We start from the raw sequence: 18656 nt of genomic DNA, 5'->3' as shown, positions 1-18656 counted from the left end.
ACAGCTTCTCTCCCAGCAAAAGTGAACTCAGCCTTGGGAGCTCAGTGTCTCTTTTGGATGTTTGCCATTATTTCTCCTCATTCTCTCTTTGGTGACTATAGCAGATAAAAGGAATGTTGTGAAGTCTGCACCCCATAAGTAACTGCCCAGGGCTGTAGCCATTAGCCAGTGAGGATACTCTGTATGCAAGGAGTGTCAAGTAAGGATATTATACGCTACCAGTAATGCATTGGAACCCATATGTATTTGCTAACTGAGGAAAGCTATGTCCAGAAAACTGAGGACCACTCTGTTAGGCATGTCAGTAGGAGACCATGTTGAATTGTAAAGGATGCCATCTCTGGCCAGTACAGTGACACAGTACTGATAAGTCTTTTGTGGTCCAGCAAGCCATTCTGAAATAGTGTCATTACCTGAGAACATGTTCTGTCTGCTTCGAGCTGCTTACAGAACTCATTCAGATATTTTGAATTGTTAAGGTAATTGCCCACTACAACATCCAAACAAATATTGGTATTTTCCATGAAGTAATTGTCTGATTTACTTATGTACTCACTATTTCTCATTGGTGCATGAGATAGGATGTCTGCTGTTAGCAATGGATTGCTTGGAACATGACTTATTTGATAAGAATACCTCTTAAGCTTGAGACATAATGTCTGGATTCTCGGTAGGAACTCAGAAAGTCTTTGAGTCGCTTAAAGACCTACTAAATGCTTATGGTCTGTCTCTATATGAAAGTGTCAAGCTACAAGAAAGGCCCTGACCTGCTCACATCCTCAGGTTATGCGGAAGCTTCTTTTTCAGCTTGAGCATACCTTTGAGACAATGAGCGGGCAGCATTTGCCATGGGCCTCCAAGGACCTTTATCATTCTGCAGTAAGACAAAGGCCAAAGGAAAATGTGTGATTTGACAGCTTCAGCTCCTTCTTAACAGTTGTACAATGTCGGCACAGGTAGGGAGAACAGCTCATTTATAGCTGGATAATGACACTGCCCCAATATCACCTTTTTGTTTGTTGAGAGCAGGTCTATCAGCAACTTGTCTTTCACAGTTAGATATTGAGTGAATTTCACCAGCTGCTTTAGGATCCCTAAAAATCTACAATGTTCACTGTTGCTCATACTGTAGAAATGCTTCAAAATCTGGAATTTGATGTCTTGAACCATCATCCATATAGCCCTATACTCACTCCCCTGAATTATCATCAGTTTGATCCACTTAAAGTGCATGTATGGCTGAGACCACCCACAAACTTTTTTTTTCTGAGGGTTATAAACAAACTTGTGGAATGCTTAACTAAGTACATTGAAATGCAAGGAAACTGTGTTATATTATTTACTGTAGTTTTAACAAATTTTAAAATAGTGTGAATAATTATTGATTTACTCTCATCGTACCACTATATGATAGAATCCTAACCCAGATTGAATGCCAGCCTATTATCAAATGTTTAAAACAAGAGCAATGTAGACTTTCTAAAAAAACTTCCTTAAAGAATGTCTTTGAACTTTTAAGTAGAAATTGAAAACTCATGTAAAATTCAAGGTAAGTGACCCCAACTTGGAAAGGAATCTGATGCAAGTGTGCAATAGTAATTCTACCTGTTGCACTAATTTGCTGGCCATCTATTAATTGCTATAAATTATAGTTTATTATAATAGATTCTTCTTTTTATTTTGTTGCGCTGCCTGAATTTCTTTTCAGTTTTATTAGTACAATTTCCTACACAGTAGTTCAAGGATCAGTTAGAGTAATAGAAGATTCCATCTATGTGGGGATAACTAAAATGCAGTTGTTATGAGCTCAGGGAAATTGAATAATCCGTTTAAGAGAGAGCATCAAAAGGGACAAGGCACAAAATTAGAACAGGCAATAATGAAGATCAAAGAGGCAAGTAGGAGCCTAATACTGGGAGATGAAACAACATGAGCAGATAAAACAAAATACAAAAATACAAACCAAAGTGTAGAGAAAGAAACGGGTAAAAGGTACTAACACTTAAGTCTTCTTGGAAGCACCTCTACATTCCTCTAACTTAAACAGAGCCTTCAGCCTGAACAAATTAGCCGCAGCCATACAAAACAAACAGAAGATGGGACCATCGTTATGGTCACTGCCATAATGATCAAAAAATATTTAGTTTCCATTAATGCACTGAAGGTGTAAACATGAAAAACATAAATCCGAAAACTAAGTTAACAATGAAAAAAAATGCTTTTCACTTACTCTGATCAACAGCTTTCACTGTAATGTTATACTGATCATTCATTACAAATGATGACTCTCTGTCCATGGTATTAGCAACCTTGATAGCGCCTGAGCTCTGTTCAACATTAATCCACGAAGCAGGGTCAGATATTTTGTAATATCTATTTCAATAAAAAGAAGAAAAAAAAATTAGTAATTATATAAGGACTGAGGTAACAGCTTTTAGGATCATAGCATTTGTTTGAAATAAATTTTTAAATTTGACGAAATAGGTTCATACGTACTTCATTCCATTGGCACTCTTTGATTCTGGATCAAAAGCTCTGTAGGTGCCAATCAATGTTCCATTTGGCTCATTTTCCTTAATACGGAACTTCATAACAGGTACTTCAAATTCTGGTCCCTCATCTACATCGATTACATTGACAGTCACTGGAACACTAAACCAGGTGCCTGTCCCAACTAATTTTGCTTCATTTTCAGCTGTGATTTCCAAATCTATTTTGCTGGTCTTCTCATAGTCCAGTGGCTGTAATACATATTCAGGCTATTAAAAACTTCATAGGACATTTTCTGTCAGAAAGAAGACTTTGATTTTCTTTGTTTAGTTTTTTGAAAGTATCATTAAATAAGTTAAGTCAGTTGTGAAGTTTCCACTATACCTTCACTAATCATTTATCTAATTAAAACAAATATATATATATAATATTTCATATATATGTAATCACTGAAGTTCATAGTATGTATTTAATAAACATGCACAATGTACTGAAGAATAAAAAGCATTTACAGTACACATTAGTAAAATTCTTAATTTCTATTTCAATACTGTAATAATTATGATGGAATTTTATTTGAAACACTGAGTAACACCTAGTCTTATCGTCTTATTCAACTGCTAATTTATGAACCAGCAAGGTTCTATAACATAGCTACAAAACCAGATGCCACCCTGAATGAAACCCTAAAGCCAATGCAATAAAAATGCATCTTGTTTAATTTTAGAAATTGTACAGAAAAAAGCAGATACCTAAAAAAATCAAGTTTCCGGAAGAGTCATATTACCACATTTTGCTTTCATTCAAAAATAATTAAATGAACCCTTTCCATGTTGAAAGACAGACATCATACAGTACTATATGATCTGCCACTAGCATCCAGATTTGACAAAAAACATAATATACCCCTACTCTCTGGGTTAAACCTTACTACACAAATGTTTTACACATTATTATACCAACAGTTGGAATCAACATTAGGTTTACTGAATAAACATGTAGTTTTGGAGATAACTTTGACAACAACATGTCTTTTAAAGCATATATTACAAAACCCTATTTTTTTCCATCTCAAAAATGTTGGAAAATGAAGACATTTTCTAAATATGTAGTATACTGAGAAATTCATTATTATATTTACTTCTAGTATGATTGACCAGTGCAACTTGTTATTCACTGGCTGTTCAAATCATTCTTTATGCAGCTTTCAGTTAATTCAAAATGCTAGAAAGTTTGAACACATAGTTTCAGTTCCTTACACTTGCTTTGCCATTGAAGCTTAGGGTTGATTTCAAAAATCCTCATTTTAATATATTAAGTCTTAAATAACCAATGTCCTGCTTACCTACAGTATTTGAAGTTATTATTACTTACAAACAACATATTAAAATTTCAAGATGTTGGCCTATTGAACATTCAATGGATTAATAAAATAACAGTGGGAGATCGATCTTTTAGTTACAGGCCCTGAAGCAGAGATGCTCCTTCACATTCAGCTTTTAAATTCAGGCTGAAGGCTCACTACTTCGGTCTAGCAGATTCTACAATAGAATGCCCATGAGATAGTGGGCAGGTAGTTGGCCAAGGTGTCCAGCAATATGGCTGTGTCTGATTCTGTCTTTGACTTTCTCTGTTATAACTGATCACAAAACCCAGGAGGTTTATTTTGTCTAAGGATGCTGCTGACTGGAATTTTGGTTTTCTCTCCTCTGCTATCAACTGGCCATGGTTCAGCAATTAATTAATGGACAATTATTGTTGATTTCTATTTATGTAAATCACATTTCCTGTGTGTTTAAAGAAGTCTGTGCCCTTATGTGTACTAATTCTGTATTTAGTAAAATGTATAACTGCATCTTATCTGAGAACCTGTTACAATCCTCTGTGCCTACACTCAATGAAATGGAATTGAAACCATTTTTTGTACTGTGCACAGAAGTCAGATTAAAAAGTGTACAAGTGCCTTACATTAAGAAATTGTTAACAGTAGTGATTTCTTCTATCCTCTAAAAACAATGACACCATAATAACTAAAACATGATAAAAAAGCAGAAAAGTAGGCTTATTAACCATATGCTATGCACTACTCACCTTAATAACATATAGCAGCCCTTCATTTGTAACAGGATCTGTTTTAATATAGAAATTTCCAGTTTCATTTCCTTTTTTTATTACAAATTTAGCTTTCCAGTTTGAAGTGTTTTTCAAATCCTTGTCTTCAACAGGAATTCTGAGTATTAGAATATTGCTCTTATTTTCTTCAATACTTGTCTTATACTATATAACATGAAAATGAAACAGTGTCATCACATACTGTATAATCTTATTTATACCTATACAAAAAAGGAAATTCATACAGTTCTGTATATAAAGAAAACAAAAGAAAAGCTAGATTTTTCTTAATTTATATTTAATGAAATGCAAAAAGGACCAATACTGTTTTATAAAGGTACTTAAATCATAAAAGAAACAAATGAAAAACAGACATGCCACTCATATTAAAATAGTCAAGTGGACCTGATAGAAAGAGGATATGTACAATGAGGAGTACATCATTCTGAGCACTTTGCAAAAACATACTCCTTAAAAGGGCAAAAGCTTCATGATCACCAGACATGATATTCTATGTAATAAAAATCCTGCTACAATGATTGTTAGCTTCATAAGCTGAAGCCATACTATTTTTGTAAGTGCAGTCATCCCTGATCAGCCTAAATATTAAAGTGCTACCATCATAACCTTGATATCTGTCAGTCCCCAATACTCCTTATAATTAATAAAAAATATTTCTATTATTAGCAGTATATCCATAAATGTTAGTCAGTCAGTCATTGTCCAACCCGCTATATCCTAACACAGGGTCACGGTGGGCTGCTGGAGCCGATCCCAGCCAACACAGGGCGCAAGGCAGGAACAAACCCCGGGCAGGGCACCAGCCCACCGCAGGACATCCATAAATGTACATCTTATAGTCTGTGAGTAAAGATTTTCTAATACTTATTAGAACCATCAGTGGAAGGATTAGGCTTTTTACAAAAAAAATTACAGATTTCATTGGAATACATTAACATTATTAAATTTTCCTCATAATATTAACAATACTTCATGAAAACCATCCTCCTTGAAACATGTATTCTGGGATTTACAAAATATTGATTAATCAATTATTTTTATGTATTTCAATAAGTACATTTTAAAAAGATGAGTGGTGAGCTATGCTATGTTACATGCACTTTGAAACATGACAAAAACATTGTGTTGATTTTTCAAAAAAAACTAGATATTCATTTTGATTTTAAAGCACAATTTTCATTTTAGCTTATAGTATTATTCAACAGAATTTAACATAATCACAAGTAGCTTGTAATAAATCTATAAATTGTTTAACTTACAGATTGAGATTTAAATACTGGTGGATTGTCATTTATGTCAGTTAATTTGACTGTTACACTGCCTGTACTTGATCTTCCATAAATCTCACCATTCATATCTCTTACTTCAATCAGCAATTCATAGGCATCGTTAACCTAAAAGACATTTTAAATTTTAATATGCTATTCATTTAAAAACATATTTACAAAAAAGGCAGAAAAAGCAGGAAATTAAACTATTATGCAAGCTGAACTACAATACTAACTGCCGTTTCACAATGCTAATCATTTAAGAAAATTATTTTAGATTGTACATTATTTTGACACTTTTGATTTTAGAATAAAGTCTTAAAGTTAAATAAATGAAAAACTGACCTCTCTGTCAAGAGCATTTGACATTGTGGTGACCACTCCTGTTTCAGGATGAATATAGAACAGTTTGTTATTTTCTGAAACAATTCGGTATTTAAGCTTAGTATGGAGTGTATTCTCTTCATCTCTGTCAGTCCCTTTTACCTGCCCTACTACGGTACCTGTATTTAGAAAAAGAAAAGATTGTATTCATTCATTCTCCCAAAGTATCACAGCAAGCAAACAATAGTTTGGAAAGATAAGATATTATACCTGAGAGGTTCAAAATTATGCTCTGTAAATAATTATATTAAATACAAGGAGTAAGAAGTAAACCATATAACCAGGTAATAAAACACTGTAAACAGAAAAAAAACATTTAACAGATTTGGCTGAGAGTAATTCAAATAAATAAATAAATAACTCTCCATATCTCAATTTTGTGGGAAGGATAATGAATCAATCCATCCATCCTTCTGAATCTATTTAATCCAATTTTAGTATTTTGCTGCAAACTATCTTAGCTACACTGGGTGCAAGGCAGGAACCAAATATGAATGCGATGCCAGTCAATCACCGGTGAGCACCCTAGACTTCATCTAACCTATAAGGCACCTCTTTGGGATATGAAAGGAAAACTGCAGAACCCATTTCTTAATTTTAAGAAATTATCCATTCTCCTGGAGCAGTGAGACAGCAGTACTAAACAGTGTACCACTGACCAGCCTGAAGTTCAGTCTATTACAAAAAAGTACCATAATTATAAAAGTCAACACTGTATATCCAAACTTCCAAACATACAGTAATGATTTGTATAGAAACATTCAAAGGAACCCCCATAGTATGGTAGCTTATTTTAGCCAACAACTTCATTAAATATATTTTTCAAAGGTATTAATTAATGGTATCAAAATCAAAGTAGCAGATAAAATTTGGGGTAAAATTAAACTTTAGTAGTCTGTGAAGTAGTTCATTTAAACACCGAGTCTAGAGGGAACTGTAATGATCAATTAAAACAGGCAATTGCTAATGAGGCAGTATATTATCAGAAAAAAAACATGTTAATGGCATATTCTCTTAAATACTCAGATAATCAGGAAGATAATTAAGTAGGTAAGTGTAGTTGTTTTGCTATTTGCAAAGACCCGGCATACAGTTTTTCATAAACATTTACTGTTTTTTCTCCATTAGAGAGAAAAGCCAAGCAAAATGACACCTTTTATTGGCTAACTAGAAAGACTACAATAGTTAGCCAATAAAAGGTGTCATTTTGCTTGGCTTTTCTCTACATTCATAATGGCTAACACGGTACAACACCCTAGTACTCCATTAGAGAGAAAACTACATGACAACATCATTTGGAGGTTTATTCACTGTAATCTTAGTTTATAATATGATTAAAGTATTTAGTACATAGTATTTACAATAGAAATAATCTGTCAAATGATTATAGAACTAGAAGTGATCTTTTCAGCTACTTACTGCTTGAATTATTAAGAGGCATTTTAGATGTCCTAAACATTTCTTTTGACTGTAACATTTTTTAAAGGCATTACTGTGCAGGCTAAACATATGTATTAATACTCACTAGTTTTAATGGCAGAAAGTTCAAGTAAGAGCTTGAAAAAATTAACTATTGCTTAGGATCTGACTGTTCACTAAGTAAGTTAATACATCAGAAAAGTTTTCAAAGTTTAGGAGTGGGGTGTAGTAAATGAATTTACTCTTACAAACAAAAAGAATATAAATGAAAATTTAACCAAGAGTATATATGTACAACAAATGTTTATTACCAGATGGAGAATGTTCTGGTACGTATATAACTAGTCCTGCTGGAATCACTGGAGTGTTATCGTTGTCATCTTCAACATTAACAATAATGTCAAGAACGCTGTCCCGAATTTGACCATCTCGCGTTAATGCTTGCCCCCAGAACTAAACAGCAGAAAAGAAACCAGAAATACATTTATCCAAAGTATATTACAGGCAGTGAGTATTGCGGAACACAGATGCATATACATTTGCAGCAAACTGAAATTTCAAGCACAATAACTTGCAAATAGTTCAATATTAGCCATTTAAATATGAGAAAAAACATATTAGGATAGTTAGCTAATTTAGTTTATGAAAGATTATACAAAATTGTAACATCATAATTGTAAGATGATTTAAATAAATATACCAAAATATAAAAATATTAGCCACTCTATTCTCATTGGGCTGAATCATCACTATACTAATGCTAGAAGTTTTTAACATGATGTTGGTTGTATTTTCCTCGTCCAACAATGAGAAACTCCTCCTGTGTCTGTTTTCTTGTTTTCACACATAAGAAGAATACAGGAAAGAATAATGTTAGCCATATAAAAACTGAATAAAGAATTTCACTTTAATTCGTTTTTTCATTCAAATTTGTATAACTGCATATTGAAAACTATGACACTGTCATTACCATACTTTACTTATTGTTCAAAGTTGTCCTTGGTAAAAATGGTCAACTTCCAGTTATCTGCAAGTTTCATTTTCACAGTCCCATATTTTGAATATATTCTTCAGTTGGGCAGGTGTTGTTTAAACTCCTTTTTTCAAATATACAAATAAAAACCCTTTTGAATACTGATTAAGAGTAAATCTGTACAGGTTTATAAATCTCACAAGGTATGTAATATGAAGGGTCCCAGGGCTCTAGGACCCTGTAATTAACTCTTTGTACCTCCAGAAAGCCTGAAAATTAAAATTGTGGGGAGATGGATGGAAATAAAATATGTGCGTGATGTGCATGAAGGTATACTAACAGTTAACAGACAGTTCTTTATTGACTTTGCGGTAAGGCAGTTGTCTGCAGGCATGTCAGAGGCTGGGCGAGGCTAGACACTTGAGTGGCAGCAGCCCATTTGGCTGAGACTTTCAAAGGAAATAAATAAAAAGGAGCTGTTAGTGCTTGCCTTGGTCTCAGTGATATGAGTGTGCAGGAATTGACAGTAATTGCTGACACCATGATCCTGACACTGTTCACATTTCAATGGAACAGTGCATCATCACCTTTGAAATAATCTTCCTTTGCCTTCTATTCTCTTAACTAACTAGAGCTGTAGTGTTGTTTTATGGTGGGATGGCAAACTGGTTTACAGCACACTGTTACCACAATTCACAAGATGAAAAGGCTATATTAGTGCTGCATACCCACTGCCTCTAAGTGCATATATGTCACGAGAAGTGAGTGTTCTACATGGTGCTGGTCAGAAGTACAAGTTCTGATGATTGCATATAGGAGTATGATGTGATTGGACTTCTTAAAATATGTATATCCTAATTGATATCAATGTAAGAACCACTGACAGGACTCTCTGATTATCATGGAGTATTTCTCACAGTCCTCCAAAGGTCATGCGAAAAGACAATTTCCTCTCATGGATTAATACAGTATGCCAAATAGCAAATATTAAAACAATTGTATCCATTTATTTATATTGGGCATCAGTACCCTTGTTCTGTATTTTATCTGTTTATTTGTTAATTAATTATTTTGAGCAATTCACAAAGACGCTTTTGAGATATAATTAACACTGGGGACTAAAAACTGTAATACAGAATAGCCTAATACAAAGCTGCCAAGTATACTGTATAAAGATGAAGGGTACAAGACAAATTATTATGGAAAGCTACATTAAGTTCAGTTTCTGAGAAATGTGTGCCATGCGCCCTAACTCCTGCAGCTCTGCCCTTGCCTCACAGCTACTGTGCCTTTCACTAGTGCAAATGTATCTCTGAAAAAGGCATTATTTGGTGGTGACTGCTCTTAACAATTTTGTACTTGACTTTGAAGGAGGACTGATCCTTTATTTTAAAAGCCACCTGATGATTATCATTAACTTTTCAAAGAGTTCAGCTATGAGAATGGTCCTCATAAAGCAAGGTTGACTAGCATGGGCATCAACATACAGTATATACATAAGGATGTCGTAATGCTTTGCATTCTTTATCTGGCAATTTTCTAGATCAGCTCACACATACAACAATCTGGAAAATATACTAAACATCAACCAACAAAATTCCAGGGTCACCTTCCCAGGAATTCTTTATACAGCTTTATTTACAAAAGCGTTCAACGTGGGAAATTAGTAGTAAATTTGTTAAATGTCCTGAATGAGTGAAAGGAATTACAAATGATGATTTGGTGTTGCAATGTTACCCTAAAAAAAAGAGACTGAAGGATAATATGATTTGATGGGTACCAAATACTTGAAAACAATGATAAAAGAAAGATAACTAAGGCATCAGACATTTGAATACAGTAAGTAGGTCCAGTAGAGCTGCTAGGAATTTACTATGTTTTTAGTGTGTATTTCTCCTTGTATAATTAACCTGCCTTTGTTACACATACAAGAAGCCCCTATTTTGTATATTTTGTGTGGAGCAGCACCCTTGTTACATTTCCAAGGAACTCTAATGTGTAGCTCTATTACAGGGGACGTTCAAAATGTTTCCGCACTTTTATATTTTCGTTGGAAACAGTGAAGGTGGGAGGAGTAGTAATTAGGCATTAAAAAGTTGGTACGATGCTGGGAAAATTGCATCACCATATAGAAAAGTGATGTAATTTGTTTTTGAAATTCTTAATAAATAGAGGTAAAAAAGTGCGGAAACTTTTTGAATGTCACTTGTACATATGCTAATCTAGTATTTGTTCTTTGAACAACACTGTTTAATTAAGTCCTAACAAAATACAAGAGTTCTGTTTTATTAAAAATTAGACAAAGAACACTTCCTTTAAACTTACGGTATACGGGTTTGTTTGATTTTGCCTTTTGCTAGTGTTTGCTTTTTGTTTAGTTTCACTGATAAGATGCACACAATAGTAAAGTCACATCAGTTCAATTAATTACTCCGCATTAATACTGACATAAAAATGCAATTTGCAAAGATATAAAATATGAAATGCTACACAAAGACATTAAGAGGCACATCTCATAAATATGCTTTATTTTAGTATGGCCATGGAATATTTAAATTATAACGCTGCCAATGTTTAAAAGTAAGATTTTAGTTCCCCTAGCTCTTTTCCCTTTAGCTGTTGTTTAGTGCAGCCTATATCAGAAGCATGGGCCAAAACGCAGAAATCCACCCCAGATATGTATTGAAATATTGTATATCATATCAGAAACACAAACACTAGATTAATTCAGGGCTATCCATTAACCTAATACACATATGGAAGAAAATTGGTAAATCCTTTTGAAAAACATATAACAAAGCATAGGTAATGACTGTTGGAGTTTGTGGCATATAAAATATGTGCCATTACTGTCGAGAATGTAGTAACCAAATATAGCTTTTAATTAAATTACTGTTTGAAACTATTTTACAATATACCAGTATGATGTGTTGGATAAGCCAACACACACAGCATCCATAACACCTAAAATACTTGCTGTAAGAGATGAACTAATATCTTTATTAAAGGAATGGATTTAAGATGCATGCATGAACAAAAGTTTCAGAAGGAACCATCTGGGTTAAAGTTTACATAAAATCAGATTAAAAGGGTGTTGAAAAATATGTTGCATTAATTCTAATGAGGGCACAATATGCATCTAAGCCTCTATATGCTGAATTATGTTTAAAAATATTGCATGAATACATTACATTAATAAAATAAAAACTTTAAGTTTGTAGTCCAGTACTTTTAGTTGTTCGGATGAGAGTTTCAGGAACTGTGATTCAAATCATGGCCCAGTCATTGTCTATTTTTCCCAAATCTGAATGGGTTTTTTTGGTACTCTTGTCTCCTCTTACATCACAAAGATATTCAAATTAAATGGATTCTCTAAAATTGATTGGTATGTGATTCTTTTTTGCCCTATGAGAAACTGGCAGCCAATTCAGCTGATTGTTATTCTTTTTTTAATATCTTGGCAGCATTTATAAAATACTCAGCAATTATATTTCAGATATAGAGATTGACCTGGAAATTTATAATTTCCCAAAAAGTGTTTATTCTGCATTGATTTTCAATATTTGGGTCAGCTACACCACCTTTATTGTTTTACAGTTTTTTTCACTCCATAGTTCAACTATGTTTATGTATATTTGTCTAGTACTCTTTCTTAACCTGCCCAAGTATTTATAAAATTAAGCTGGGCAACAAAATGCAGCACAAATAACAATACTCTGATTACTGTCAAAAACTTTTGACACCTTAAGAAAGCTCTTTTACATAAATGTTGTAATATTTAAAATAAAAAAATTACAGTTATATTAATTCAGTCTATTTAACATTCTTGCAAAAAAACTTACTCTGTATTGTGGAATTTCTTCACGATCAACAGATCTATGAATACGTATCATTCCAGTTTCAGGTATCACAGAGAACAGGTCAACAGGAGGTTTATCCACTCCCATTCCATATATTTTGTAAATAATGGTATAACTCTGCGAAGCGTCTGATTGGATCTAGAGATAAGGTAAAAAACAATGCATTTTTAAAATATATCTACACTGACTTTAACAACTGTCTGTCTATATTTTTTTAATAATCAAAGGTAAACTTGTACCAATAGTTTCTTTAAGACGAGATAAGTCAAATCTGAATCTAGAGTGGTATTATTTAGCGATTTAATTAATATTGTGTATTATTATATCTAATTATAGATGAAAATTGTTCATTTTTCCTAACTTTTGTCAATAATTTAAAATAACATAAGATTGCAAATGAAATAGTTCCCACTAACAACTAAATTAGTGAAATTATTCTAAAAATGACATTTTCTATACATTGTACTTTTGCTGAAATGCTGAATATTAGTGTAAAAATCTTTTAAAAAAAAACTACCTGTTGGACTTCCTGTGGAAATGGTGGTAATGCATTCTCTTTAACGGAGAAAGGCAATGGTCTCCATTTTCTTTTTACTCGCTTTAACAAAGCCCGTTTTTGCACCTTTAGGGTAAATAAAGCATAAAATAGATAAACATGTCTTTAATATAGGTAATTCATTCTTAGTGTCTGTCATGCAAAGAGGATTTCGCTGCTCAGGTATTACTGTGTCATTGAGCAACTATTTCAGTAAATCTTTTTGTAGCATTTCAAATTAAAATTATTAATGAGCTCTAATTTTAATCCATAAGGCCCTTTACAAAACATAACAAATTTATATTCACTTTCCATCTGCTTTTACTAATTAGGACTGTGGAGGCTAATTTGGTTTGCTAAAAATGATAGCAGACACCAAATTAAGATGTTGAACAAGTACTTTCCTGAAATGTTACTTAAAATTCAATCTTCTATTTCTCATTTCACGTTTTAGATGACCAAAACTAAAAAATGGATTATTAAAAATTTCCCTCTAAGTGTAAGTAATTAATAGTTTTTATTATGATTTTACATAATTTTTAAATCAGTCACATCTTTTTTTACATTCAGTGTTATAAAATTTAGAAGCGCCTTACCTTGTGGTCTTCTGCTAACAAAACTACATAAATGTCACTCTTCATATTTGTTTCTTCATTTTGAACTGTTATTGTCAAATTCTTTCCTTCAGAGGGTATATTAGTCATGGTATTTACATATAGCAGGCCACTTGGTTGAACTGCAAAGTTAGGGTCGCTTAATTGTAGACTAAAGTCACTATTTTTCAAGCAACTTTTAAAATCCACTACACAAAACAAAATGAAAGTAATTATTTGTATGCAAAAAGGTCTATGTAGTAATAAAGGGTGTACAATTTGGTATAAATGACATTAAGTAAACACCTTTATTTTTCAACAAAATGACATAAGACTGTCAAAATAAGAAAATAGGAAAACTAAATGTTAAACATTTTATGACCATTTAATAAATTATTAAAATGAAGTTGATAAACAATTACTATAGTCCTGTTGTAATAAAAAATCCCATAAACCAGTTTTTTAAAAATATTTAATAAATAGTTCCTTCCTCATAAGCTTCATGTCCACCTACTGTATCTATTAAAACCAACTTAAATGATAATGTGGATTTGACTGTTTTCCTTATAATGTACCCATCAAAAATGTAAGAAAAAAGCGCAAGAAATGTTTTACCATTATGAATGACATATCCAGGTTTTAATTCTTCGGGAACTGTGACTTTTAAAGTGTTAAATACACAGGCTTCTGCTGATATTGTCATTACCTTAAATCAAACAACAAAAATGTTAAAAATTATCTAAAGTACTGATTAACTTAATTTTTGGTATACATCAGAAAATTAAAAATAAAATCAGCACAAAACATGCTGACTTAAAACCACTTTGACTAGAGTAACCTTGATTATCTTCAAAGGGGCAGTGTGTTGAAGTTTAACCCAAATTCGAATATTTCTTTGTAATATCTATCTATCTATCTATCTATCTATCTATCTATCTATCTATCTATCTATCTATCTACATATATATAGACCTAATATAATAAAAATGGCATTTGGTGACTTTATGTGTTATGTGCTCAACCAGTTGACAGAAATATAAAAGGTGCGCAATAAAAAAATAAAAAGCTGTACAACAAAAAATTACACTTTCAGTGCCTAGCTTATAATTGTGAAAAAGCTTAACAGCTTGAGCTACGGTGATATAATGGGAAATTATTAACACATTAATCAATCCATTTTCTACACCTGCTGTTTCCTTTTCAACATGATGGGATGCAGAAGCGTAACAGCGTAACCCAGTGCTGTTTATTTCAGAACAAACACAAATATACCCATGTCCACTCCAACCAATTTAGAGTTAGTTAGCAGCATGTCTTCAGACAACAAAACAGAAAGAGGATGAACTGAGAAAACCAATGTGAACAATTAATATTAACAGGAACTAAGTGGAATCAATGATGCTAGCTGCTACACAGCTCATGATAAACTATGTCTCATCTCAATTTTTAACTATTTTTCCTGGTGTGCATCACAAATCATAATTTCTACAAAATAAACATGCAATTCAAAACCATGAGTCTTATTAAAATGAAGTTTCAGAGAAAATATAATTCAAGGTTATATTTTGTCAGAGTGAGGTTATTTCTAGACGTGATAATTGTTAGAATGCTCTTTACATGTGCCATTTACTTTACATGTGTATAGTAAATATAATAGTAAATATTCAATTTCAAAAAGTACTTATGTGTCAAAGATACAATTAGCAATCTATATAATTATAAAATGTTGGACAAGTGATATTTATTTTATTTCACTCTTACAGTAAAGTTCTTTTGGAGAAGTATTTAATGTGACATGATAATAATTCAAATCATTCTTATTGAACATACTTAAACTACTAAGCCTAGAAAGTTCTACTCTAATATAACAGTATAGTCAAAATGAAACAAAATTACATGCAACAAAATGCTAAATACAAAAACACTACGCACTTGGTTAACAGAAATCATAATACATACACAGGCCCTTTTCAAAAACATAAAACATTTTAAAAGCACACAAACGAATAACAATTAAAATTAAAATAATTATTTTTTCACAAGAAACACCTTTTTTTTCTCCCATCAAATGTTATATTGTGTTTTAATAGGAAATAACTATCATTGCTCTCACCAAAGCTAATAACACAATTATCACAATGTTCCTCTGATCGTGTCCTTTAAAATCATAGCCACAGTTATTGTTAATGCTCATTTACTTATTAAGACAGAACGATCCGTTAGTTACAAAAATAGAATATGCGAATAAGAAATTTATTTAGTTATTTGTTAAATTTGAGTTACTAAGTATAAGAAATGAAAAAGTATTACAGTTTGCACATTTAATTGGCGCCATTCCATCTCCAACAGCGGAGTTGCATAAATTTAAACTTTTAATGTAATAAAATTTCCAGCTGAAGTAATTATGAACGAGGATGCTACAGGCACAATTTTAGCTTAGCCTTTGGTATTGTAAAACTGTATTAGCGGATACACACACGTGGGGATGTGCATGAATGCCCTGCAGTTAACCCTGTGTCTAATTCGGGTTTTGTCCAAACCTTAAGAAAAAATTCGTTCTTGGGTAATTTTCTGTAGTCATTACTTTAGCAAATCCTTAACGTCAACCCCGAATGGAAAGTGGATTTAATGCAGCAAAGGAACACATTGCTAGAATCACAATGAATGTCGCGTCCTTAAAACATTTTCACTATAACAACATAACGGCACCAGGAGAGTTAAACGTGTACGATGCTTCCATCAAAAAACACATTAGTCAGGCACACCGGCAAAACCCGCAAATCCGATGCGATTACTCAGCAAACGGTATGCACTACACACACCTTTCTTATACACTGTTACTAAGTGTCTGGAGAGAAGCATGGAAGGCTGTATTGTTAGAGAACGTCAAATCGCACACAAAAAAACCTAGAAGTGAGACCTTATTGTTTGGAAATGACATTTTTGCGTGTAGGCTGTATTACCTTAAACATGAACATTTACAATACAACTTAAGTCACTTTTTTTTATTATGCACTGCACTCTAAACAACCAAAAAAATCAGTAATTTTGTCAAAAACGGTCATTCAAACCGAGAAAACTCATCGTTTTGTTCCAGTCGAACAAGTTTTCTCATTATTAACAATGAAGGTATTCTAATGAAGTACGGCAGTCTGTCTCATATTTAAAGTTGACTTGTGCGGCAGTAATAATAGTGTAACAAAATTCATGAAAAAACCATGAAGCCGTTTTAATTGGCAATCCGTATGTCGGTAAGGTGTCCCCGTGTCATATACTAGTTGTACAATGTCAACTTTTAACATATCTAAATAGACCTTTAATAAAGTGACGTGACCGCCAGCTATTAAGATATCCAGCGATAATCGCAAATCTTGACTTAACAGGCAGTACTTGTGGGCATCTGTTAAAAAGACTAGAAGATGGGTTTTCTTTCCATATTGATACCTACAAGAGCACTCAGCTGCGTGACATATTCACAAAGCAGAAGAATAGCGGTCATGTTTCCAGCCGAAGTAATTTTCTTCCATTAACACCTTTAAACCTTTTTAACAATTTCAAAGAATATTTGCAAGAATAGTATTTTAATTACTTTGTCATTCATTATCCCTAAAAATATTTTTGAGAATAAAATCTATTTTCCAAAATCGTACACCAAAACAGAAATGTCTGAAAGAAAATTAAAATTTCCGTAGTTGCTCACCATCAGAGAAACTCCCCAGCAGAAATAATTCCAGTATGCCATTTTGTATCTCCGATATACCCTGCCGTCCATTCCACTTTTTCAGCTGAGCGCTTGCAGGTAAAAAGGCCGAAGTGTAAAGTACGTATTTGACTGGAAGAAAAAGAATAAAAAAACGACTCTCGTTTAAAACCGAGTGTTGGTGTTAATTGGAGCCAGGTAGCTCCACGCCTTTGTTAATTAATATCTCAGCCCTGTCGCGCACGAACAGGTTCCAGCACTCCTCTGCCGTCTGATTCTGTAGTCCATGAGCGCCCCGCTCATGGCCTCTTAAGGCAAGGCTGGCTGCCCTGCCTAGCCCCACCCTTGCTGTACAGGAGTATATTTCACATACCGTGCTGCTGAAGCGTTACGCCGTACAGAAAACAGACAGCTTCAAAAAGCTACTGCAAAGAATTAGGAATAAGTAGAGATACATTTTAATCAACAAGTGGCATTGTGTGTGCATGAGCAAACGGGTAAACAACGACTTGTAACGAGGCTGACAGTGCATTTCTTAAGTACTACATATAGAACGACGTTAACAAAACAGTTGAGGGGACCGAAGATGCGAGTGTGGGTTCATGGAAGTGTCCTGCCATGTAATTGTGTATCTGCACACGCAGATGCCACGGTCACGAAACTTGAATGGATACAATAATGAACGGACATTCCACATTATAGATTGAGACCCACCAGAGACCGCTCTTTGGTCAAAGTGCAGCTGAATCGAAACGCACAACACGTGACTCGAGCGAAAGGAAACACATCCTATCACTGAAGTTCTCTATGCCAACTCACCTTAACTGTACGTGCTGCTTCAGCTTGGATGGCATTTATTTATTCATTACGAGACAGCAATACACTGTATGTGCATTGCACATCTGCAAATGAACACAAAGTCTGCATTAATGTAAGCCGCTCTAATTCTGGGTGTTCATACGAAATGTGATGATTTACTTCATTAGGAGTACAGTACGCAATAAACAAGAATAGATCGTCATAATTTGAAATATTAAGCTGCTTCGGTTTAAATGTTTAAAGACTAACTATACAAGATTGTAATAGAGATATGTAATTTTCATCCTCTGATAGAAGTCCGCGGATGTCTTGATCCCTAGTAAAGGATGAAAAGTAAAAAATAATATATTTGTAAGCGGTGAAATTGAAATAGTTTTAAGCGATACTCCAAATGTCTCTGTTTGAAATGTGTCATTTTTAACCCTATGGGAGAAGTTCTTAGGACCACCAGTAAAGAACCAAATATACCATATCTGTGGTCA

At 33.4% G+C, this 18656-nt stretch overlaps 1 protein-coding gene across 1 annotated transcript in view; it reads right to left on the bottom strand.

Annotated features, from left to right (window-relative positions):
• dsc2l (desmocollin 2 like) overlaps positions 1–17655 on the bottom strand; it is a 30883-nt gene extending 13228 nt beyond the window's left edge. The window contains exons 1-11 of the mRNA XM_028803631.2: positions 17356–17655; positions 14271–14361; positions 13659–13864; positions 13045–13149; positions 12510–12665; positions 8006–8147; positions 6237–6394; positions 5883–6017; positions 4582–4767; positions 2497–2741; positions 2231–2373 (exon numbers count right to left, since the gene is read on the bottom strand). Of these exons, the coding sequence (XP_028659464.2) occupies positions 2231–2373; positions 2497–2741; positions 4582–4767; positions 5883–6017; positions 6237–6394; positions 8006–8147; positions 12510–12665; positions 13045–13149; positions 13659–13864; positions 14271–14361; positions 17356–17427 (1639 nt within the window). The 5' untranslated portion in view covers positions 17428–17655. The remainder of the gene's footprint in view (positions 1–2230; positions 2374–2496; positions 2742–4581; positions 4768–5882; positions 6018–6236; positions 6395–8005; positions 8148–12509; positions 12666–13044; positions 13150–13658; positions 13865–14270; positions 14362–17355) is intronic.
• Between the last annotated feature and the right edge of the window lie 1001 nt (positions 17656–18656).

The sequence above is a fragment of the Erpetoichthys calabaricus genome, chromosome 6 (assembly GCF_900747795.2).
Source record: "Erpetoichthys calabaricus chromosome 6, fErpCal1.3, whole genome shotgun sequence".
Lineage (NCBI taxonomy): Eukaryota > Metazoa > Chordata > Cladistia > Polypteriformes > Polypteridae > Erpetoichthys > Erpetoichthys calabaricus.
The sequence above is the reverse complement of the archived record's forward strand: the minus strand, read 5'-3'. Positions and strand labels throughout refer to the sequence as shown.